At 37.6% G+C, this 23551-nt stretch overlaps 3 protein-coding genes across 7 annotated transcripts in view; 2 read left to right on the top strand and 1 right to left on the bottom strand.

Annotated features, from left to right (window-relative positions):
• Positions 1 to 1150: 1150 nt before the first annotated feature.
• leng8 (leukocyte receptor cluster (LRC) member 8) lies at positions 1151 to 15438 on the bottom strand. 3 transcript variants are annotated; one of them, XM_082149933.1, is made up of 16 exons: positions 15312 to 15438; positions 15121 to 15213; positions 14012 to 14150; positions 9866 to 10012; positions 9141 to 9215; positions 8614 to 9034; positions 8351 to 8528; positions 7973 to 8143; positions 7310 to 7528; positions 6596 to 6760; positions 6201 to 6495; positions 5926 to 6027; positions 5775 to 5843; positions 5566 to 5695; positions 5265 to 5472; positions 1151 to 5169 (listed from the first exon to the last, which is right to left on the bottom strand). In XM_082149933.1, exons 2-16 carry the CDS (start codon positions 15159 to 15161, stop codon positions 5007 to 5009), a joined length of 2523 nt encoding a protein of 840 aa, XP_082006059.1. In that variant the 5' UTR covers positions 15162 to 15213; positions 15312 to 15438; the 3' UTR covers positions 1151 to 5006. The 3 variants fall into 3 exon arrangements, with proteins under 3 accessions (XP_082006059.1, XP_082006060.1, XP_082006058.1); XM_082149934.1 differs by adding an exon at positions 14524 to 14628 and having other exon boundaries at positions 15121 to 15406; XM_082149932.1 differs by having other exon boundaries at positions 15121 to 15406.
• Positions 15439 to 16944: 1506 nt separating this feature from the next.
• Positions 16945 to 21917, top strand: LOC309484679 (gamma-aminobutyric acid receptor-associated protein-like 1). The gene is made up of 5 exons (XM_082151026.1): positions 16945 to 17133; positions 18929 to 19018; positions 19415 to 19493; positions 20339 to 20457; positions 21445 to 21917. Exons 2-5 carry the CDS (start codon positions 18929 to 18931, stop codon positions 21508 to 21510), a joined length of 354 nt encoding a protein of 117 aa, XP_082007152.1. The 5' UTR covers positions 16945 to 17133; the 3' UTR covers positions 21511 to 21917.
• A 154-nt stretch (positions 21918 to 22071) lies between these two features.
• LOC309484678 (C-type lectin domain family 2 member B) overlaps positions 22072 to 23551 on the top strand; it is a 36676-nt gene continuing 35196 nt past the window's right edge. For 2 of the 3 annotated variants that reach the window (XM_082151021.1, XM_082151024.1), the window contains exons 1-2: positions 22072 to 22516; positions 22672 to 22773. In XM_082151021.1, the coding sequence (XP_082007147.1) occupies positions 22417 to 22516; positions 22672 to 22773 (202 nt within the window). In that variant the 5' untranslated portion in view covers positions 22072 to 22416. The remainder of the gene's footprint in view (positions 22517 to 22671; positions 22774 to 23551) is intronic. The other variant, XM_082151022.1, reaches the window with a different exon arrangement.

The following is a 23551-nucleotide window of genomic DNA, read 5'->3' on the forward strand; positions in this document are numbered from 1 at the left end:
TTGCCTATGTAGGATATACATTTAATTTATACGCTCATCTTCCTCACTGGATCCCTCCTCTGAATCTGATGAACCATCAGGTGGCAAAACTAGACTTCACCGCTCTTTCTTGTACTGTAGAAACTGCTGACAGAAATTCCCTGAAAACATGTGTACATGTTGAATTCATCAATAATACACATTTGAGAGTAAAATAAAAAAGTAATCATTTATCCTAAAAACCTTTATCCTATTCAATATCTGTAGAAAACAGGCCTCAAAACATAAGAATATCTGTGAGTGATCAGCCCTGTTAAATACCCTTATATGGGCAATGTATCCTCCAGGATACAGGCATTCAATGCCTGATTGTGAGAAGATCATTTAAAAAATATCCACAAGAACATGTAAAACTATCCTTAAGAAACTATTTTCTAAAACAAAATCACTCTAAAATATCATAATCGTGAAAAACATAAAAAAACTTACCTCATGGCCAGTGACTTTGTCCACGTATGCTGCCATTTTGGATTTTGATTCAAATGTTTTGGAATGTTGGCATAAAGTCACATGACCCATCATCACCCCATCAGTGTTTCTCATCAACTGCAAACACATATAATGCCCCTCCCCCTACAGCCTGTTAAATGACTGTATCCCCCAAGATACAGAAACTCTTTAAGGGTTAAAAGAACTTTTGTATTTATTATAGTTTAAAATGTAATTTACCCTTGTGATGGCAAAGTTAAATCTTCAGCATCATTTACTCCAGTCTGTCAAATGATCCTTCAGAATATCGAATATGTGAATTCGCTGCTCAAGAAGACCATTGTGATGCTTTTCTTGTGGAAACTTTGGTACCTTTTTTCAGATTATTTTGAGCTCAAAAGAACAGCATTTATTTGAAACAGAAATTTCCCACAACAATGCAGAAGAATTGAATGTATCCTTGCGGATTTAAAGTATTAAATTCTTTTTTTTTTTTTTTTACTTGCTGACCCTAAACTATTTTAATATAGTGTACCAGCATTGTATAACTCACTCTTACATCAAAAGTAAAATAAAACAAAAAAGCAAAGCAGGAAGGAGAACACTATACATGGGAACCTCTAACTTCACATTTAGAAGACAATTCTAATAGTTTCCACTTTACTAAATCACAATCTGTACATCAGATTATTTATTTTATTTTATTTTTTCTCACAAGATAAAGTATGTACATAATGTACAGATCAGCATCTACAAATGGCAGTATTTTCTTTCAGGGCAGAGACATTAGGGCTTTGAGAGGTGGAGCTGTAAAAGAAGAAACAGACACGAGCACAGTCCAGTCGAAATACTTACTGCCAAGCACTGACCAAATATAAACCAATCGCAACATTGCATTATAGTACACAATACAGAGGAAAGAGGAGGGAGACAGAAGAACATGCAGAAAGAATAACAGATGGCTGGAAAAAAATAAAGATGAGACGAGGCAAAAAGTCAATGGATAAAGTTGAAAATGTAAGCGAACACTTACAGAGGCAAATCTAAGTAAAACAAACATTATGAACTAAAAGAAAAGCAAAGATCTGATGCAGAGGAAAGAAGTTAAAGAAACTCAATGTTTTAGAAGAGGACAGGCAACATCTGAAGAGAGGGATGAGACAGTTAGTAATACTGCTGTGAAAATATTACACAACTACAACAGCAAGGGCTAAAAATACATTTCATGGAAAAAAACAAAAGGTGGCATCAATTGAGATTAACATTGCTTTGGACAATCCGTAAGTAATATTCATTATGGGCAGTCAATAACCATTATCATTAGAAACTGCAGTGAACTTTAAAGACCTGAGGACATTAACTAAGGATTTCTCGGACCTGTTGCTTGGATATCTAAAGTTTACATAAGGGTATAAAATGTCTATAACTATCTGTATGTCCAGGCATGTGCAGTATGCAATTCTACAGCTTATATTAAACATCAGAAACATGTTCAGTCCACAAACAAAACACAAACAAAATGTCAGTAAAGAACTGCAAAAAAAAAATATAAAAGAAAAACTAAATCAGTAAACAACACTAAAAATATAGTTAGGAAAAAGAAAAAAAAAGCAGTGTTAAGAATAGACAAAAGACACACCTGAACATACAGCAGCAATTCTACCAAACACTATATGGAGCCAATCCTGAAATACAATCCATACATCAACTTTGGACTGACAAGGTGTTTTTGGATTTTGATATTGGCATAAAAAGAGAAAAGAAAAGAAAACCATTGCAAATTGAAAGCAAGCTCTCATTAGAATGACAAATGCATCAGACACCAACAGGCACAATGAAGAATCAATTGGCTGATGTCTGGGTGTCTCAATGGCCATTTTCCAGTGTGCCTCTGGATTAGTTTTGCCCTCATCTTTTCATCTCTTGCTTTGCTCCGATTGTGCATGACTGCAAGAAGAGAGAGAATTTGGTAATAAAGGAGTGCAGGAGGAGAGAGGAGAACAAGGGGTGGGAGGGGTTGAAGGTTGAGAGGGAGAGGAGAGCAAAGTCAGTGTGGCAACCAGTAGCAAATGATTCATTTACAATGTACAACCAAATACAAACATCCAAACAGAATGATGCCCTAGGTAGTCAAAATGAACTTAAAGAAAAGAAAAACATTAACCAAACTTCAATATACTGCAGTCTTCAGTATTAATTTTACCTCAAAGACAAATAACTACCTGGGAATATTAAATAATTATCAACAAGGGAAAGATTTGGCATCATATTGTCAATTCATGAATCCCAGACCCCTTCACAAGTGTGGATGTAAGAGATTTACTTAATAATATGTGATTTAATTTGTGTCTAGGGGAGCAAGAAATTTTATAATATTTTAATGGGAAACTTCACTTATTTTAACTAAACCTCATATCAGTGTGCACATGCTTACCACCCATTATATTTCAACTTTAAAAACTGCCAGCAAAATTACTGTATAAATCAAAATGACACTTACCATTGTACAAACAAAAATAAACTATAAACTATAATAAATCAAAGTACTATAAGAGAAAAATAAATTTCACTTTGCACATTATTTGCATGAAAACATATGTACATATTTTACAGACGAGATGTTAGGGATGCTTTCTGCTCATAGTGGCCTTGAGCATATCTTGCTAAAGCACACATATTTCAGACCCAAGCCTTATCCATGCTGGATGAATGTTAAATCACATTTAATGAATCCGATTACTTCAACAGCAAAAATGCTAAAAAGCTCCTCTCATTTGCAGTGAAAGTGATGTTTGGGTTACGACTCCAATGAAACCATTTTAAAGCAGTCCATTAGAGATCAAGGAGCATTAGATGAACTTTGTAAAACTGAATTGGTACAACTTTTTTTTTTTTTACTATAACGCATTCATGTTTCAATTGGCTAGATTAAGACCATGATGCCATATGAATCTCTGAGATTTACAACTGCACCACAGTAATATCCATGTAAAATGATGCAGATATATTAGATTTTTTTTTTTTTTATACAGATCTTTTGGTGCCAATCTTGCAGATAAAGGGTGCAACAGGGTTCAGTATTAGGCCCGTTTCAAAATGAGATGCGACAAATTCACAACCTGCCAGCAGGGTTAAAAGACATCAAGCCAAGCATGTGTTTCAACAGTGGTAACACCTCAACCCAAGCTGAATGAAGATCCACCACGCTTTTTCAAAACATCAAGTCCTTCTTACCAGCCATTACCAGTAGATGTGGCCGAAGCTTAAGGAGCCATACAAACCCATGTGTTGCCAAACCCCAGAAGGACAGTGGATGCCCTTGCAGGAATGAGGTGGCCAGTGGAGAGAAGACAGGATACAACCGCCATCTTGCTGTGAGGGAAAACTGATCTTGCTTTTCCTTCTGAATGAATGAACTTGGTCAGGCTGACTGCGTGTTGGGCGTAGAGACCTTTTATGCTGGGTGGTGCTTAAGGGGACTTGGCTCTTCAGTGGCTGGAGGTCAAACTTAGTGGTGAATGAATCCCCTAGGTGGACCTGGATGACTTTAAAATGGTTGGGCCTATTCCGATCACAGCTGGGGTGGAAGTGAAAGATTTTGAGTCAATGAGCTGTGCTTCCTGGGTGTCAAGGAACGATTAGGATGGTATCTATGACTAATGAGGCCCAGCTTCTTGTGTTGAACGCCATGTGTGGAAGAGGAAACTGTGTGAGAAGTGGGGGCAGAACTGGCGATGGTACAAAAATATGGCCTAATCTGCATTTCTGAAGGTGATCTTGTTATAACTCAGTCCAAATATTATAGGCTATCAGCATTCGGATCCTAGAGACGAAGTGAGGAAGGAGATCTAATGGAGTGCCTCCACCACTGACTTACTGAAGACATCTCAGGCAAAAAGAAAGATAGGGGATACAAACCATCCTCTTCTTGCTTGAAGGATTGCACTTGCACTTGGCTTTAAAGTCCATTAAAGATGACAAAAATCTTGGAGAAGGATCCGTTGCCTTCACACAGACTTGAGCTGGTACGCTGTTGGTGGGAACTGGCTCACGTTATATTCAGCATTAACTGTGATGATATCAGGTCTTGAGCTTTGTGGCTGTTTGCTTGAGAGGAAAGAAACATGAGAACACACAACACTGTTAGCTTGAAAATGCTTTTTGAGCTCTATGACGTGGGATCTGACATGACCTGCTGACCTGACCCTATTAGATATTTGCCCTGTGTTTCATTTTTCTATTGGTGTAAGGGATAATCTGCAAGTATTTGGTTGCCTGATACTAAATGGGTTGTGTGAAAAGGCTATACTGGGTCTTGAAATGGCACCTAAGTCTCTGTATATGGATGTCAACTGTCCATCTGTCAGAATGTCCATCACTCTACAAGAGTTAAAAAAATCTGAGATATATCTCGTATATATGATCAGCTCTAGACTCTGAATGTGTGTCTATTATGCAGATATCTGGTCCCTTATCTACAGTCTTTATAAGCTCTATAAGTGTAAATCCTCTGGTCACCCCCAACCCTTTCCCCCAAACTACGAGGTTGTAAGACAGGTTGAGCTGATTTTACAGTCTATTTTGCTTGGGTCAGAGGGGGTGAATGTAACCCCAAGCCCTGTTAGAAATGCTAAACATGAGTCTAAATCTGGGAAGGCCAAGCTGGACTGCACATACTCCACCGGCACAAAGGGCCTGAACCTGCAGCAGAGAAGGGAAAACAAGACGGAGAACTTTAGACTTCAAATAATCAATAGCATCATTTTTTTATCAATCTCCCTGGCATCTGTACTCACGTTTTAAAAATGGCCCTCAGTGCTAGATGTCTTTCACGCTCCACAAACTTGTCTATTAGATAAGCAGCCATACGTGGAGCTTTCCGATAGAGTTTGAAGAACCGGTGGAAGTTTCCAAGAGCCCAGGCAGTACGGAGCTCAAGTGCATGAGCTACACATGGATCAGCACGGAGCTCAGGGGTCAGGTACACAAGCTCGGTGGTCAAGTCTATGATAAACGTAGCAAGGGCAATAAAAATTGGAGTGCAAAATAGTGAGATTAAAAACAAACTAGAGATTAAACAGAAAAGGCAATTTATACCTCCAGAGTTCTTAGTAAAGATGAAGTAGATAAGCCTGTAGGAAGTGAATTCTCCAATGTTGTCCGATGGGCAGTCTTTATACAGCGCTTTCAGCTGGGTCTGGCACTGGTTGAACTCCTCATGGTCACCCTGATAACAGTTGAAATGTGCGTTTAGTCCAAAAAAAATAAAAGTGCCTTTTAATCAGAGCTGACTTTACTTCACATACCTTTTCCAGAGCGATGCGAGCATGAGTCTCATATACCTCCACGGTGAAGTCTGTACGCACACCTTGAACCTGAATGACAAAAGATTTCAAAATAAGACACTACATGAGAAAATGGTAAGGCATGTAATTAGTACTAGTAAGCGTAACTCACAGTGAGATCTTGTCGTATTGACTTCATTTGTTCACATGCATACACATAATCCTGATTGGTTTTCCAATGAGTTTTCACCGCAATCAGGGACTTTCGCAACACCTGAAACAAGAAAATATTCAAAACAAATCTTCAATGAAACTGCTTAATTTACCAACTACAGACCACTTTTGAGTACAACCCATGAATAAGACACACAGAATCCAGTGTTAACCACAGAACTATAATCATTAAACAAATCCCTGAAGAAAAGCAACACTTTGAGAAACACTCACAGGTACAGGTCTGACGGTTGCAGGGTCAGGAGCACATGTGAGGCGCAGGTAGATTTTGGTGATGTCCTGGCAGGTGCCGACTATGGGGCATTCATCCCAACTCAGCCCCTCCTGGGTGCCATTGGGGAGGTCAAAAACATTGATGTTTAACACCAGGGGCTCAGTGCGTAATTTAGTGTGGAAGCGTGCTGCACGGCTCTGCTTCTTTGCTTCACGATTCGGGTCGTGAAAGTCAAGGCCTGCGTTACCACCTTTCCGCTTTTTACCAATTCCACTCGTTAGGTCTTCCATATTCCTGATAGAAGTCAGAGGAGAAGGTAATGAGGCTACTAGTAATTCCCTAAAGTTAAAATCTTGTTAATGGCATTCAAATTTGGTGTACAATGATCTCTCACCTCCGTCCTCTGTTTGCTTTGCCTCTTCCTCTGCCCCTTTCTCCCACACCTCCTCTGCCTCGCTCCCTTTCTGCCCCACGGCCTCGGCCACCTTTTTGTTGCCGCCGGGACAACGGGAGGCGAGGATCACTTGACATGCTGCTATCTGATTGGGAGCCAGAATCACTGCAGAAGGAAGACAGTCACCATTCAAATTCTGCTGATCTCCAATTTCTATCATACTTCAAGTGATGATTTAAAGTAGGGCTGTCACTAATGATTATTTTGGTAATCAAGTAATTGGTTGATTATTTTGATGATTAATCTGATAATTTTTGTTGTAATAAAATAGACCTAAGTATCAAATGCAAGTAGGCTAATCATATGGTTTTATTACACAACACTGTAAAAACACAATGTAATATTTGTCAAGATTTTATGTGACATGCACACATGTAAATAAAGCGTTGCGTTTTACTCCTGCAGCACATATACTTATTTAATTGAATCGAAGACTTTTTACTTTCACAATAGCACTATGCTATATTATGATTTTTAATGGGTATGAAATATATCATGCAGCCTTGTAAAATGGTATAATACTGCAGTTAATGAATCCTCGTCCTTGTCTCGTTCCGGTATTTTGCTGGTTAATCGACACAGGTAAACTGCAAAAAGTTTTTTTTTTTTTTAAATGTTAGTATTAGATTAAGGAACTCTGCAACACCGCATTACCTGCGGTGATGTCTACTCCTGTCCCTTTGTCGGTTGTGAGGGGATGGGGATCGTGATGAAGAGTGGGACGAGCTGGAGGAGGGGCTTCTTTGAGAAAAGACATTTCTGTAGTTACCCAGCCTGGCCCCCGCCCTGCCACGGGTGGCTCCACCTCTCCCAATAGCATTCTCCTGAGAGCGTTGAGGAACCACCTCCCAGCGAGTCTGCTTTTGCTTCAGGCTGATAAAACAAAACAAAAAAACAGTTGTTTAGTCCCAATTTATATATATATATATATATAAAGTATACACCATGTGAATAACAAATGTTATATTTAACAAAAAACAAGACAAGACTCAATTAATACAAGATAAAATTTCTAAAATACATTTCAGGTGATCATTTAAATACATCAGTTAAACATATCTCTGCATAAAAATGTTGTCTATTCACATTAAAAACAGTCCAGTCCAAGTGTAAATCTTGAATGACCAAAACGGCACCTAATAAAAAAAAAATTGATCATACCTAGATTTGAAATTACTGAAGAAATCTTTTTATACTAGATTTATTTCATATGTTTAGTGCCAATAGTTAAGTATCTTGAAAAGACACTGAAAAGAGATCTGAACAAGCCACTTATAGAACGAGGAATGCTGAACTGAACAAAAAGATGCAACTCACTCTGGCAGCGGTTCTCTGGTCCAATCGATGGTGTAAGCCGAGCCATCCTGTAGTCTGGACTGCAGAAGGTCTTTCAGTACTTTCTCTGTACGATCCTTATCCTCTTCAGATTCACAGGCTGTGAAGCAACGCTGTACATACTCTTTCATGGCCTGTGGCCAGTCCTGAGGCCTTCAAGAACCACCCCAAAAAAAGTTTTTGTTTTCATTGATGTCTTACATTAAATTAATATTACTGAGCTTATATAGGGGATAAAATGCATTAAAATTAGCGCAGCTCTAATGATCTGTTTAATCTGGAAAATGTGGTCAGTTGCAACTGAGACACAAGTATGTTCCAACCAGCCTTTTAATTTTAAATATTAGCTGGTATGCTTACCGAGTTTGGGAACATCCAGCTGAAGTTGTAGATGTTGCCACAACAGAGCCAGGAGATTGGTTTGTCGCATTAAGGGATCCCAATCCAGGGGCCTGCTCAGCTGAAGGGAAGTTTTGACTGGACATGACGTACGGGCGCTTTTGTATGTTAAATTTTACAGCACCTGTTCCAGGAGCCTCTGTTGAAAAAAAAAAAAAAAAAACCTTAGGAGGATATACTTAAAATGACATGTTTAGCACACATAAGCTAAAAGAGACACATACGTTTCATGCGCTGCCACAGCTGCTGTCCACCTTTGTTCATATTGCTAATGTTAGGCTTCTTAGAATCCACCATGCATGCACCTCCATATGGGCCTTGTCCTGGAGCCTGCTGCTGAGGGGGCTGATATGCAGGTGCTGGGTAACCCTGGTACCCTGGCCGAATCTGCCCAGGATTGTAGCCCCGCATCATGGGGTTGGAATCTGTAGGGCTGTATGGCAGGGTACCATTGGGGCTGTAGGGAGTCTGGGATGGTGGAAGAGGGTACTGGGCATTGGGTGGAGGAGGTATGGGGGGTGGAGGAGGGGGTGGGGGCTGGTCAGTGGATGTAGGACTCTGAGGGGGAGGTTGAGGGGTTGCAGGAGGAGGGGGCTGGGAGGGATAGCTGGAGGACTGATCTTCTGCCATAGGCATGGCAGGGGTCTGAAAGAGAGAGAGAGGGAGAATGAATGAATTGCTTAAAACTTACACAACTAGTTGATCTACATTTGGCCAGCAGAAGCTCACGATGATATATATAAGTCTATACCTGTCCAGTGGGCGTAGTAGGTGTCTGGTAGCCCCCTGGAACACCATACTGTCCTGGAGGATATGATCCTCCATACTGGAGGAGTGAAAAAAATAATAATATTGGAAACTGCACAAAAAGGAATAGCTGTAATGGTTCAAATTTGGGCTAAGCGGCAGGTTTATTATAGTTAAAGTGTTTCTATTATGCTTTTTCGAATATTACCTGTCATCATGCAGTGTGTTATATAGCTGTCTGTGAATGTAAACGGTCTACAAAAGGTGTTAAGTCGAAAGTGCACGATAAATTAACTTATTGTCTCCCAAAAGAAAAATCGACTCTGAACCACCTAAACGAGTCATCAGGAATTCCAGTCTTACTTCTGTGACCCGCATACGTAACGTGGTAACATTTGCATAGCGCCCGCCTATGGTCTTCATTGGCTGCCCGCGAACAACGTCTACTTTGACCCGTTCTTGGCGCAAATACAAATAGACTATGTGTGTACTTGTCACCAGTTTTTAAATGAGAAAGCCATGATGAAATAAAGGCTTTTTAACTTTTCAAAACTATTCGAGTGCCTTGGAATATATTTATTATTTGAGCTGAACTATCCCTTAGATCCAAAGGGCACAGAGATAAGGAATTCACACCCCGTGCAGCACATTTTTTTGCATTCTTTGCTTTGACAAACAGACTGTATACAGGTACATGCTGTAAGAATATGAAGGGGTGCATTTATTTACCGGAGGCATGGGGTAGTAGTAGTTATAGGGATATGGGTAACCAGCATACTGTTGTTGGTTCTGTTGATACCACTGCTGATAGTACTGCTGCTGCTGCTGTTGTTGCATTGTAGAGGAGTCTGTAACGGTCGCCTGATACTGTCCAACCTAACAAATAATAGAAAACAGAACAGAATCAACCATTTTAACCACAAAATGGGCATACACAGTTTATGCAACTATAAAAAAGGAACATATCTATTTGTGTGTGTATATATTAGAGATATATATACATATATACAGTCGTGCCCAGAATTAATCATACCCCTGGTATATATGATCAAAAATGGCTGTAAAAAATAAATCTGCATCGTTTATTCTTTTGATCTTTTATTCAAAAAAATTGGCAAAAATCTAACCTTTCATTGAAGAAAAAGAATTGAAAATTGGGGGGAAATCACATTATAGAATAAATGTTTTTCTCCAAAACACGTTGGCCACAATTATTCATACCCCTAGAATTTTTTATGAATAAAATATCTCTGAAGTGTATTCCCATTAATATTTATCTTTTTTAGCACACCAGGGTGACTAGGAACATGAAATTGTCCAGCTGACTTCTTGTTTCACAGGAGTTTAAATATGAGGAAGCACAAAGGCCAAATTCCCTGAATCATCCATCACAATGAATAAAACCAAAGAAAATAGTTCTGATGTGCATCAAAAGATTGTTGATCATCACAAAATAGAAAGTGGGTGTAAGAAAATAGCTAAAGAATTGAAAATCCCCATTTTGACCATCAGGGCAATAATTAAGAAGTTCCAATCAACTAAAGATGTTACGAATCTGCCTGGAAGAGGACGTGTGTCTATATTGTCTTAATGGATGGTGAGGATGAAAGTTTGAGTGGCCAAAGACTCTTCAAGGATCACAGATGGAGAATTGCAGAGATTAGTTGAGTCTTGGGGTCAGAAAGCCTATTAAAACAAATTTAAAAAAATAAAACAACCCCTACATCACCACATGTTGTTTGGGAGGGTTTCAAGAAAAATGCTCCTCGCTCATCCAAGAACAAACTCCAGCATATTCAGTTGTCAGACACGACTGGAACTTCAAACGGCACAGGCTTCTGTGGTCAGATGAAACTAAAAAAATAGCTTTTTGGCAGCAAACACGCTAGATGGGTTTGGTGCACACAAGGATAAAAAGTACCCCATGTGTACAATTTAATATACCATTGGATCTAGGGCTGGGATAAACGATTATTTTTTAAACGATTAATCTAGCGATAATTTTTTCGATGCATCGATTAATCTAACGATTCATTTTTCCAGTCCGATTCGATTATCTCCCCAATCCCCATGAATTGACTAATAGCAATTTATACATGTTAATTTACATATCTGAATGAAAAAAACATGAATTCCTTAACATTGCAATATATGTTTATTGCTCTTAAAATTCCAAAATAAAAGACTATACAAGTGCATAGTAATGCATTCTTAGTCAGAGGTAGCATTCAATAAAACCTTAAAGCAGCACTCAGTAGCTTCGGGACTTCTTCGCTGTATTCTCACTTTTTGCTCGCAGGTTTCTCTCTAGAGCTCCCCCCACAGCTTCGGAATAGATATTTGACAACACTGTTGTAAAAACTCATTGTTGATTCTCAAGACACCAGAGGCTATAGATCAACGACATCAAAGCAGATGGGACGTTCTTTAAAACGTCTTCTTCATTCGGGTTCGGACAGCGTGAGGGAGCGCAATAATGACAGCATTTTAGCAGATTTCTTTTGGCCGTAAAGCAATTGTTTACATCGCGAGACCTGATATCACGCGAGACTTCCTGACGCAGCGGCCGGCGGCCAGCCGGCTCAAAGTTGCAAGTGCGTATTTTCCGCTCACGGGCACCAGGGGGGTGCGAAACGACCACCATTCAACCCGAAATAAGTAATATAACCATTCCAATGACTCCGAAGCTGTTCAGTTAAGGTAAAAAAAGTTACTTAGTTCACCTTTAAAGCCTTGAAAACACATAGCTTACTAAACAAACTTACTGAACACATAGGGCCTAGCTTACTGAAAAAAAGTTCTTCTTTCAGATGAAAATAACAACAACTTGATGTCTAGCATTCAATAAAAAAATAAAAAGGTCACCCAAAATACTTGTTTAGAGCAATTGAAAGAATACAGTAACCAATGTAAACTTGGGGGCTTTAAGCTAATACAGAGAGTGCTTTTCCAACAAAAAATAAATAAAAATTAACAGTGGGAGCCAGCAGCCTGTCATGGCGTCCTTCCTGAACCAACAGAATTGAACATTTATGTTGAAAACACATAGTCCTAGCTTACTGAAAAAAGTGCATATTTTAATTCTTCATTCACATAAAAATAACAACAACGTATAGTAATACACTCTGCCACTCACCTTTTTCTTAAAAAATAAAAAAATAAAAAATACTACTAATAAAAAGTACTTAACTAGAATTTAATAAATGGAACATTATTGTAAAGTGTTACCGATTTGTTATACCCCGATTCAGACGTCTCGTGAGTTCAGTGTTGGACAGATCAGTTGTTTTAACCATTCATTAAAGTGAATCGGTTCAAATGAGTCATTAGTTCGCAAATCGGACGTGTCATTAGTGGACGTGTAGCCTACGGCAAGCGTTGTGTGATTATCTTGGCAGTTTATTTTTTACCACAATTCACACTCCGCGGTAATTCAAGAGAAAAAAATCTCCGAATGCTCCACGTGAAACTTTGGTCTTCCGCCCTTTTTCTATCGTGTCTAATGATTTTGATTAATATGCACGAGGGAGAGAGAGCAAGACAGCGCTCGTGTTGTTTGAGGACAGTGAGTGCGCGCGCGCGCGGCCGGGGCTCTCTATCGTACTTATATGCGCCCTGTCAAGCGCAGTCAGTCATTCTATTCTACATCACTCACCGATCAAATAAGGCTTTGGCGGCCGCCAAAAAAAAATTCAATGCAGGAAAACCCCTGGATTGGTTATATACGTTGGATAGAATGATGGCCATCGCGTATCAGCGCACATATAAGGTACACACTGTGAAGTAATTTGCACACATTTTTTAGAGAAATGAAAACAGGTCGACGAATCGACGCGCATATTTTGCGTCGACGTATTTTTTGCGTCGACGTCATCGATGACTTCGACGCGTTGTCCCAGCCCTAATTGGATCTTATATGTTGTGGGCCTATTTTTCTGCTGGAGGTCCTGGACTTCTTATTCAGATACATGGCATTGTGGATTCTATCAAATATCAACAGATAAAAAATCTAAACCTGACGCCTTCTGCTAGAAATCTTATAATGGGCCGTGGTTGGATCTTCCATCAGGACAACGATCCAAAACAAACATCAAAATCAACACAAAAATGTGTTAGGGAGCACAAAATGAAGCTTCTGCCATAACCGTCCCAGTTCCCTGACCTGAACCCTATAGAAAATGAGTGGGCTGAACTGAAGAGAAGAAGCACCAACATGGATCTGGGAATCTGAAGGATCTGGAGAGATTCTCTATGGAGGAATGGTCTCTGATCTCTGGTCAGGTGTTCTCCAAACTCATCAGGCATTATAGGAGAAGACTCAGAGCAGTTATCTTGGCAAAAGGAGATTGCAAGAAGGTATTTAATAAAAGGGTATGAATAATTGTGGCCAACGTGTTTTGGAGAAAAACATTTATTTTATAATGTGATTATACATTATAAAATAAAATACATTATCACATCCAAAATTCTTAGCACACTTTAGATAACCTTCCGCAACGAGTGCAGGCTCTTTGGTGGAGCTCTGCTTTGAATGAAGTTCCATCGTGACAAATGAATGGACTACTTGCGGAGTGACATGAAGACATGAATCAGAGGCACAAAAAACGTTGACAGCGGTGAGTGGTCATTATGTTTACAATACCTGAACCGTGCTTTGAGCGCGACTCAAAAAAAAAAAAAAAAAAAAGATTTGCATGATTTACCAGAGCATAATTTTCAGGTCGGAAAAGCCGGATTTCCGGAAGAATCACACCCCTGAGAGATATATATATATATATATATAGATAGATAGATAGATAGATAGAGAGAGAGAGAGATGTAGATATAGATAGATATAGAGAGAGAGAGATGTAGATATAGATAGATATAACTAACCTGTTGGGTGGTGCGATTGGTTGGTGAAGTCTTGGTTGAGTTCTGACTTTTAGTAATCGAGGCTAGAGCCTGTCGGGCTTTTTCCCATTCCGGGTTCTCATGGACTGGGGCCTCTCCGCCTGAATTACTACCATACGGCCTGTGAAAGACAATGTATGTTCAACTTTAGGTTATACCATCTAGAAGGTTCCAGTACATTTTTAGGCATCTACACAAGACTCTGACCCATGCAAAACATGGAGATCAACAAACAAATAAAAACTGACTGTAACAACAACCAGTTCATAACATTATAATGTATGTACACTTCAAATCTGCAATTCAGTCATGCACATTTTGTTAACAGTTATTATCCTTACTATGCCTAGCTTACATTATTAATGCCACAAAAGTGTGTTGGTACAAGCCATAAAGGTAAGACTATGGCTAGCCAGAAATGAGGCCTCTAATAGACCTTATTCAGAGCAGCGCCATGACAGGTATGAAAGCGAGGCTGTGAGGGATAGACTTACCGTGTTTTCAAAGGCATCCGCTGTAAAAAGCTGTATAAAGCTCTTAGATCACTTAAACTTTTCCACAGCTCAAACTGTCGGGAGTTTTTTTGTCAACTGAAATTTCTTGAAAAGATATTTTTGCAGTGTTTTGTCAACAGAACAATCCAAACACACAGATTAAATAACAGTACAACAACCCACCGAAGAGATATAGGCTACGTCTATCCCTCACAGCCTCGCTTTCATTTCCGTTCAAAATAAAAAATGGCGCTGATGTGAATCAAGTCTATGCACAGGCCAAACGTAAATTAGACAATTTCTAGTCACATTCTAATGTGGAGGAAATTTTCACATATCATTTAAACTAAAACTTTGAAGGACATTTTCAACCAATAACTAAGTCGTAAGTGACTGTGAAACAATATAATTCGCTATATACTTAGAGCGAAGCGGATATTAGGCTACGCATATTTAACGTTACACCCATTTACCTCGTAACAGTTACATGTTTACTAATGTCTTCCATTTGTAAAAAGCATCCGTTTAACAATCAAAATGATGTGGCGAACGACATATATTATGATGGTAAGGATTTGTAATGTGTAGAAATCTTACCAATTCGATGTAGGGGCTTGCTGGGCCGACTTCGCCGCCATTTGGCCAGAGCTAACGAATTAGCTGCTACTGTTGTTAGCTCGTCCGAAAATTCTACGCAAATATGAGAAAAGTAATAGTTCTAACGTTTGATATAGGTTGTCGCGTACAAAAGCTGCTTAATATTGGTTTACCAAAGACCTTAAACAAACCAAGGTTCAGTTGTTATTAGGAATATACTGGAGCCCATATCAACTTCTTCGTTGAACTCGATGTGTGACTGTCAACACCTCTAACAAAATGGCTGGAGAAGATGATGATGGTGACGCCGGATATTCTGCCAGCTTCTCTCATTGGACGACAGAATGTTCTGCACATGACACAGAGAAGGCAAATATTGGCTTTTCTAACATAATAAAATAATAGAATAAATTTAAATTGAGACTCATATATATATGAAGAGTTCAGATGCAAAAGCCTCTAAGTGCCATCTGAAATTTTCTTCTTGAATGATCATTTTTATCAAGCTCGTATATTTAAGTTCAGTAATTTCACTTAAATGACAATTAATAGGTAATTTTCATTGCCATTTAAGTGAAATTACTGAACTTAAATGTACGAGCTTGATAAAAATGATCATTCTAGAAGAAAATTTCAGATGGCACTTAGAGGCTTTTGCATCTGAACTCTTCATATATATATATAATATATATATATATAGATATGCTAAACAATCACCATATTATTGTACACTACACTGTCAATAAAAGCGTGCAATTTTAGCCTCTAAGCTTTTGCATCTGAACTCTTCATATATGAAATTGAGACTCAATTCTGATCAGTCCGATATTATATATATATATATATATATATATATATATATATATATATATATATATATATATATATATATATATATATATATATATATATATAAAATAAGTAAAATATTTTCCATATACCTTAGCAGCCCCAAGATTTATACTATACTGTACAATACAGTGGTTCTCAACCAGTGGGCCTCAACAAACATCTGAGGGGACCTCAAGATGACTTAAACAAAACAAACAAAAAGATTAAAACTAGCTTAAAATAAGCTAAAACAACTATAAAACAAGATATTTATTAGTATTTTTATTTTTTTATAACGAATATGCTTCGGGTGGGGGTGGGGCCTTTAAATGTTGTTGTTGTGGACAATGAAGGGGCCTTAAAGTCAAAAGGTTGAGGTCGAGATCCACTGTTGTAGAACAATGCATTGCTCCTTCATGTATCACCCTGGATGTTCTTTGTGTGCATCACTTTCTGGGTCAGTCTGTAATGACTGTAGTGCCACTGCATAATGAAGCCAACCATTGGTCAGATACAAGTATTGTTGTATACAACTGTGTATACTGTATATTGTATAGTTGTGTTCTAGCCTACTTTAGTCACTTTGTTTTCGCCGGGTTTGATGGTTGTAGTTAACTTATTAATAGTAAAACTATTTATTTATTTATCTATCTGCTAAAAAGACAATTAGGAAGTTAATAACGAATGTCACTCTTAAAACTGTTTAAGAAAAACATTGTCTCTGTCCAGGGTTGTTTTGCTGGTTTTGCCTAGAAAAGGACACGTCAGACACGTAACACAGAAACACGGTAGAGCTCTCTTCATTGGCCTAATTATGCTTTATTTTGATTGGTTCCGCTGACCTAGGGGTACACGTGAGCGACAGCTCACTTTAGCCAATAGAAGCACTGTCAACACATTTAAATCCCGCCTTCTCTTTCCTCTAAAAGGCTAGACGTTATGTCAGTCTATTTATATAATTCTCATTGGTTACTTTACAGAATGAGGCGGTACATTATTTGTTGTTGTTTTAGTGGGAGAAGTGGACCAGTCGACATCTTCAACATAGAAGGCGATTTATAATATAAAGTTTCAGATTTTTGCAGAGCAACATAATTACTGCGCTGATCTGATCTTTGTCTAAAGCGGGGAAGACGGGCGTTACATTTGACTTCTTCCTGAATCTATCAGTAGCCGTCCAAGGTATGTGTTGTGTGTTTACCGCAATGATCAATCCACTCAGTTTAATGTGGATACGGTTAACGTAGTTTCATGGTGGAAACGGTCGTGGATTTGTGGTGGACAACTGTTTCAGACACCAACCCCGCGGTTACCCGCATTAAGTTCACTTTGTTCCCTGAACAAGGATTGTACGGAATAGCAGGTCATATCATATCATGTGGGCTCGCGGCCTTACGTCATCAGCAGTTGTTATGGGCGCAGTTATCTCACAGTATCATGTACTTTCTGACGGCAGAACATTATTATTGTTTATGAGTGTTAATAGTGAAGGTTTCAGGAGCGGCCAGTAGTACTATGGAGGACATGTTTTCGCATTGCAGCACTCCATATGGCAACTCGTCTTTTTCGCAACACCATCAAGAATCACAACTAAACAAGCGTGTTGGCTTCTTATTATTACATAATACTACGGTAGTGAATAACTACCATATGCATATGCCATTGTATTTACACGAGTAAGCACATGTAATTACCAGGTGCAAGTCCAAAAAATGTAGTGAACATATTGTAATGTTTGTGAGAAATATAGTGCAAGGCTAACTGTAGTGCTCAGTAAAATGAAGCTATTTAGAGCACAGAAAAAAGACACCCACTGGTCAGAGTCATTTTTGGCACACATGATCATCTGCTACAGTATTGGATGCGTTTTCTGGCATTTTCTTTTGCACACTCAGCTATTCAGACCTCAAGAGTAAATAGGAATGCAAAAATGTCAAATCCGAGTATTTAATTTCTGTTGAAATTGATGGGTGTGCATGTCTGTATTATGTGATGTTCCTCTCCAGGGCACAAGTGGATGGTTGAGTGAATATATACATAACAAACTAGTCTGCCTAGTTCCACAGTAATAAAACATTCTGAAGCATTTTCCACAACCTTCAATGAAACGGCAGAACATTCCGTAAAGTTACGGACGATGAACTAATGCAGACAATGTGTAACTTTGACTTTTCTATGTTATAGTTCTTTATAGTTAGTTATGAAACTATAAACTATAAATGGAAGTTACAATAGTCTTTCCTTTACTATTATGACGCATATCCATGTAAAACGGCTTCTCGAACAAGAAGAAATGTAAGGCGGGACTTGAATTTGTCCGTTGGGAATTGATTGGATCGTTGGATGGTTGTGGTTTGCTTTTTCTGTGATGTCATGTGAGTTACAGGTTTGTCCCGCCCTCGCACCAATGAGCACGTCATCAGTGAAGAAAAGAGCAGTTTCTGCAATTGGGAGGGGAATTATTTCGATTAAAGATTATGATGGGAACGGAATTTGAAAAAAAGATGTGCATGGATATATAATTTAATCATTAATAAATAGTGCAATATTTCATTAGCAAGAATTGTCCATTTTTATTACATGGTGACTTTAAAAAATCTAGCTGTTGTATTCTGTTAGGATTGTAGAAAATGTACACATGGTTTGAATTTTAACATATGGCAGAAGTATATGTGAACAACATCTGGACTGAGGGCAAAGGAGAGGAAGAGCCCATGGTGGGGTGGCAGAAGAATGACCAGAGCATTTGAAGATAAACAATGTGTTACATCTATATGATTGACTGATTCAGAGAATAAATATGCTTTATTAATGATCATATGCAGATCTGACAGTGTGTTTATTTCTGCCCATGTTTGAATGACAATAACTAATCAGGCAGATGAATTATGCATCAAATGAGGAAGCCTGAAATGTTTTGTTAGTTATATTTTAATGTTGATGTTATTGTTCTTGTTCTTGTGTGTTTGGCCCTCAGATGTCTAGCCAGTATCAGCGAAGTGTTCCACTGGAGATCAGGAGAGCGGAGGGGGAGAGAGTCCGTGCCAAACATCCGGATAAAATTCCAGTCAGTTTAAAACCATAATAAAAAACAATAATAAATTTCAGTTACATTATCAGGACGGTTCAAAGTTTTAAAGGGATACTTCACCCAAAAATGATCATTTACTCACCCTCATGTTGTTTCAAACTAGTATTTCTGTCTTCTGGTGCACAAAAGAAGAAGTTTTGAAGAATGTTGGTAACCAAACAGTTTTGGTGACCATTTACTTCCATTGTATGGACAAAAAAATACTGAGGCATTTCTTAAAATATCTTCTTTTATGTTTTACATAAGAAAGTCATGCAGGTTTGGAATGACATGAGAGATGACAGAATTTTCAACTAATATTATATTGCTCTAAAAGGAAGGTTTTTGGAGAGTTGTATATTTATTTGTTTGTTTGTTTGTTTGTTTCCTTAGATAATTGTGGAGAGAGCTGCAAGGTCACGAGCTCCTGAACTTGACAAAAAGAAATACCTTGTTCCTTCAGACCTCACAGGTGACAGCTCTTATTTCATACATGACCTCAACATTATACACTGTCCAACCACAAAAAAAAGTAGCCGTTTGGATTTAAATAGGCAAATGCTTAAGAGTCAATGATTGGATTATTATTGCAGTGATTATTATGTTTCTAGCATGTTATACTGTATGTTTGGCAACTGTTCTTCTAACCCTAACCCGATTTTCATTTCTTAATCAACCATGTGAAAGACACATCATGGCCATATTTCAGGATGACAATGTCAAGATTCCTCAGGCTCAAATTGTGAAAGAATGGTTGGCAGAGAGCATGAAGAATCATTTTCACACATGAATTAACACCTCTGAGTCCAGAACTTAAATTCATTGAAAGTGTTTGGGATGTGCTGGAGTAAACTTTATAGAGTGCTCGACTCTTGCATTGTAAATACAAGATCTTGACCAAAAATTGATGCACCTCTTGATGGAAATAACATCACAACATTTATTTCCATCAGGAGGTGTCTTCCTACATGGTTGCTTAAGAAATGAAAAGCTACACACTCCATCACAACTGTTGCCAAACATATAACATGCTAGAAACATAATAATCACTGCAATAAGGTTCCAATCATTGACTTTTAAGCATTTCCCAAACTGTGTATTACATAATTTCTGTAAATTTACAGGGGAATTTAACTCAACTCATGATTCTCCATCAGCATTGCGTAATATGCCAGTAAATTAAGGCCTTTACATTTTTTGAGACGCTTTCTGACCTTGAACTTCCCTATTCCAGTCTTCCTTCTGAGGAAGAAATGAAACCGTTTACAAACTCTTCAGTTTTGATCAGACAGACATTCTTTCCACTTTCTCTTCCAGTCGGCCAGCTCTGCTTCCTGATCAGACAGCGGGTGTCTATGAGGCCGGAAGAAGCGCTCTTCTTTTTCGTAAAAAACTCCCTCCCTCCATCCAGCTCCCCGCTGTCTGCAGTGTATGAGGTAACTCAAGCACCCCTCTTCACTAGTGCCGAGTTAGAAACTCAGCTTTATTAGCAAAGGGTGTTCATTGCAGCAAGGATGAGATTGAAGCTGGATCTTGTGCAGCAGTAAACTGTAAATAAACAATAAATCAGCAACACTCAGGAGATCAAGATAACACCCAGGAGAAACACAACACTAAGCACAGACGAGAACAGACAACTGAGAACACAAACTGAGGGCTATAAATACACAGGGAAAACAAAAGGAACTAAATAAAATGCATGTGACACTGTAACAACTTAACGGAACATAATCATGACCTTCATAAAATTCTAAATACATTTCTTTAAAATCATATAATGGCCTTTAATATATAATGTTCTTTTTTATTTGGTACATGATTATTAAAGTCATGAATAATAATAAAAAAAGCTAAAAATAAAAATAAAAAAAGGCAATAATAGTATATATATACACTACCATTTAAAAGTTGTTGTTTTTTATGATCGGAATGATTTTTGAAGAAGTTTCTAATGCTCACCAAGGCTGCATTTATTTAATCAAAAATAAAGTGAAACAGTAATATGCTGAAATATTATTACAACAAAAATAGAAATAATATGTTTTTTGTCTTAATACATTTAATATATTTTAAAATGTATAGATTTTTTTTGCATTTTCAGCATCATTACTCCAGTCTTCAGTGTCTCATGATCCATCAGAAATCATTCTAATATGCTGACTTACTGCTCAAGAAACAGTTCTTACTATTATCAATGTTGATTTAAAAAAAATATATAATAATTTTTGTAACTGTGTGATCCATTTAATGTGTCACTGCTGAATAAAAGTATACATTTCTTTAAATATAAATCTTATTGACCCTAAACTTTTGAACTGTGGTCTATATGCACACATTTTTTACTTTTACAATTTTAATCATAAACTAATAGAATTTAAAAATATGATTTCTGATCTAAATTGACCCGCTCTGTCTGTTTTTAGGAACACCAGGAGGAAGACCTGTTCCTGTACATGACATACAGTAATGAGAGTGTTTACGGTGCTTGAGATGGAGGAAGAAAGAAGAGAGAGCAAGATGATACATTATTTTACCACTATTATCCCACATTCAATACATTGTACCTACAGGGGGCATTGTTCATAATGGGGACTAAAGGGTGCTGTTTGCATTTATCAGTATTTGGGGGGAAACTATATGTTTCTTTAAACAGATTCTTGGCAATAAAGTATTGGAACTTGAGAATTGAGAGACACTAAAGAGAAAGAGGGAAAATGGAAAGTCAAAACAGAGATAAACTTCAGACACAGTCGTAGAGTAAGCAAGAATTGATTTCTCTTTCTCTCCCAGGAGCGCATCATTTGTATGTAATGAAAATAGGTTTTTGTTCTTGTTTTTCTTTTTTTGTAAAGTATTATCAATAACTTTTGTGCATATAAAACAAATCTTTAAAATATTTTAGCCTCTTTCTTGTCTATGAGTCTGTGCATAATGTTTAAAGCATTTGTTTTAGTACAGATTTCATTCATTCTTGTCCAGTATTTATCCTATTCAGCAATTTTTAGACATATTTAACACTTAAACTTATAAGGTTTAAAGAGCGGCTCGGGTTTGAATTTCTTTTCCATTAGGATGAGACATGATTAGTGGTCTGATTCAATCTGACAGTATGAAAAAGAGAGAAGTGAGGGATATCGTGGCAACTTGCCGGAGTGTAATAAGGAACTTGCGGGAAAACAAATGATCATGTGTGATGTTCAGATTTATCCTGGTGTGAGAGAATTCTCAGGTCAGCATATTTAAAAGTGAAGCTTGTCTGTTACTACTGTGTCATTTGTCCTCAATAGTTGAGACAATAGGAGATTAAACCATAAAGAGCTTGCACCTACTGGGACCTCTGACAAATTAGTCAGGAAAACGAAACTCAAGGGAATTGGCAGACAGAAAAAAAAGCCATGGCGAGCAAGACAGAAGTAGAAGTGGAGTTGAAGGAGATTGCAACGGCTGAGGAGAAGGAAAAAGAGGATGAGGAGAAGAAGCAGGAGGAGACAAAAGGTAAAATGGTTATTCAAATAATTTTTTATATCAGCAGTAAACAAGTTGTTATTAGTTATTAGTCATTATACAAATCACAAAGCCTTTTCTCAAGTTTTCTTCTCATATCTAACTGTTCTTCTATTAAACTGCATTGTCTCCAACTGACATCGCAGAGGAAGACGTAGATGAAGGGAATGTTTACTCTTCTCTCACTAACCCATCTGAACATGTGTATGGCTTGCCCTCTTCAATCCGCTCTCATACAATCAATAAAGGTAAAACACTTTTTATTCAATCATCAAAACTAATTTTCCTATCACTGCAAATTTTAGGCCAGTTAATTGCTAATAAAGTGAATAAAAGCACTCATTTAATGATAAAAATGCCAGGAGTTTGATTTCTTTAAAGTTTTGTGTACGTGTTTAAATTATAAAATACAGAAGTATTCAAAACAATGCTGTATTTTTTTAAATGAATATTCTTTTCGGGCATTCATGTGCATTATTCATTGTATGATATGTTACACAAGTTACAAAAATGTGATAGAGAGTCCAGCTGTCTATTTGGTCTAAAACAGGACAAGTGAAAAAAGGCCAAATAGAGGAACAAAACAGATATTTTGATGTCAAGATAAAAGGGTATGCAGAAGATGTACATAAATAGTCTACACTGTAAAAAAAAAAAAAAAAATTATAATAAAAAAAAAAAATCTTACATTTACAGTAAAAAGTAGCTGCGGTTACCAAACCCAACTCATGTATTATGTAAATGTTGAATGCATCAAAGTGGCATTTAGGTGACAGTAGATTAGAACACAAAAAAACTTAAGGAAACATAAAACAGTTGTGAACTTCATAATGTCCCCTTTCCGAGCACTAAAAAGGAACATGATGGAAAATAATGAGATGGGAAGAAAGTGTAGCTATATTTAATTAAATTTGCGTTCTAGTGCAAAATATTTGGAGTTCCCATGAAACTATGCATTCGCTCACAAAACATTTTAGTTTTTTTTTGCGCGAGCAAATTGGGAGAACCAACTAAAATATTTATTTC

The sequence above is a fragment of the Leuciscus leuciscus genome, assembly GCF_965113295.1.
Source record: "Leuciscus leuciscus genome assembly, chromosome: 20".
NCBI classification, from domain to species: Eukaryota; Metazoa; Chordata; class Actinopteri; order Cypriniformes; family Leuciscidae; genus Leuciscus; species Leuciscus leuciscus.

Bases quoted from the DNA above. Each gene is read 5' to 3' on its own strand.
- leng8 (XM_082149933.1), bottom strand. From the start codon at position 15,161: ATGGCGGCGAAGTCGGCCCAGCAAGCCCCTACATCGAATTG. The intron at 8,529-8,613 runs GTATGTGTCTCT...TTTTTTCAACAG, and splicing joins GCTGTGGCAGCGCATGAAAC to AGGCTCCTGGAACAGGTGCT. The intron at 5,696-5,774 runs GTATGTGAAGTA...AACTGTTATCAG, and splicing joins CTCGCATCGCTCTGGAAAAG to GGTGACCATGAGGAGTTCAA.
- LOC309484679 (XM_082151026.1), top strand. From the start codon at position 18,929: ATGTCTAGCCAGTATCAGCGAAGTGTTCCACTGGAGATCAGGAGAGCG. The intron at 19,494-20,338 runs GTGACAGCTCTT...TTTCTCTTCCAG, and splicing joins TGTTCCTTCAGACCTCACAG to TCGGCCAGCTCTGCTTCCTG. The intron at 20,458-21,444 runs GTAACTCAAGCA...GTCTGTTTTTAG, and splicing joins CGCTGTCTGCAGTGTATGAG to GAACACCAGGAGGAAGACCT.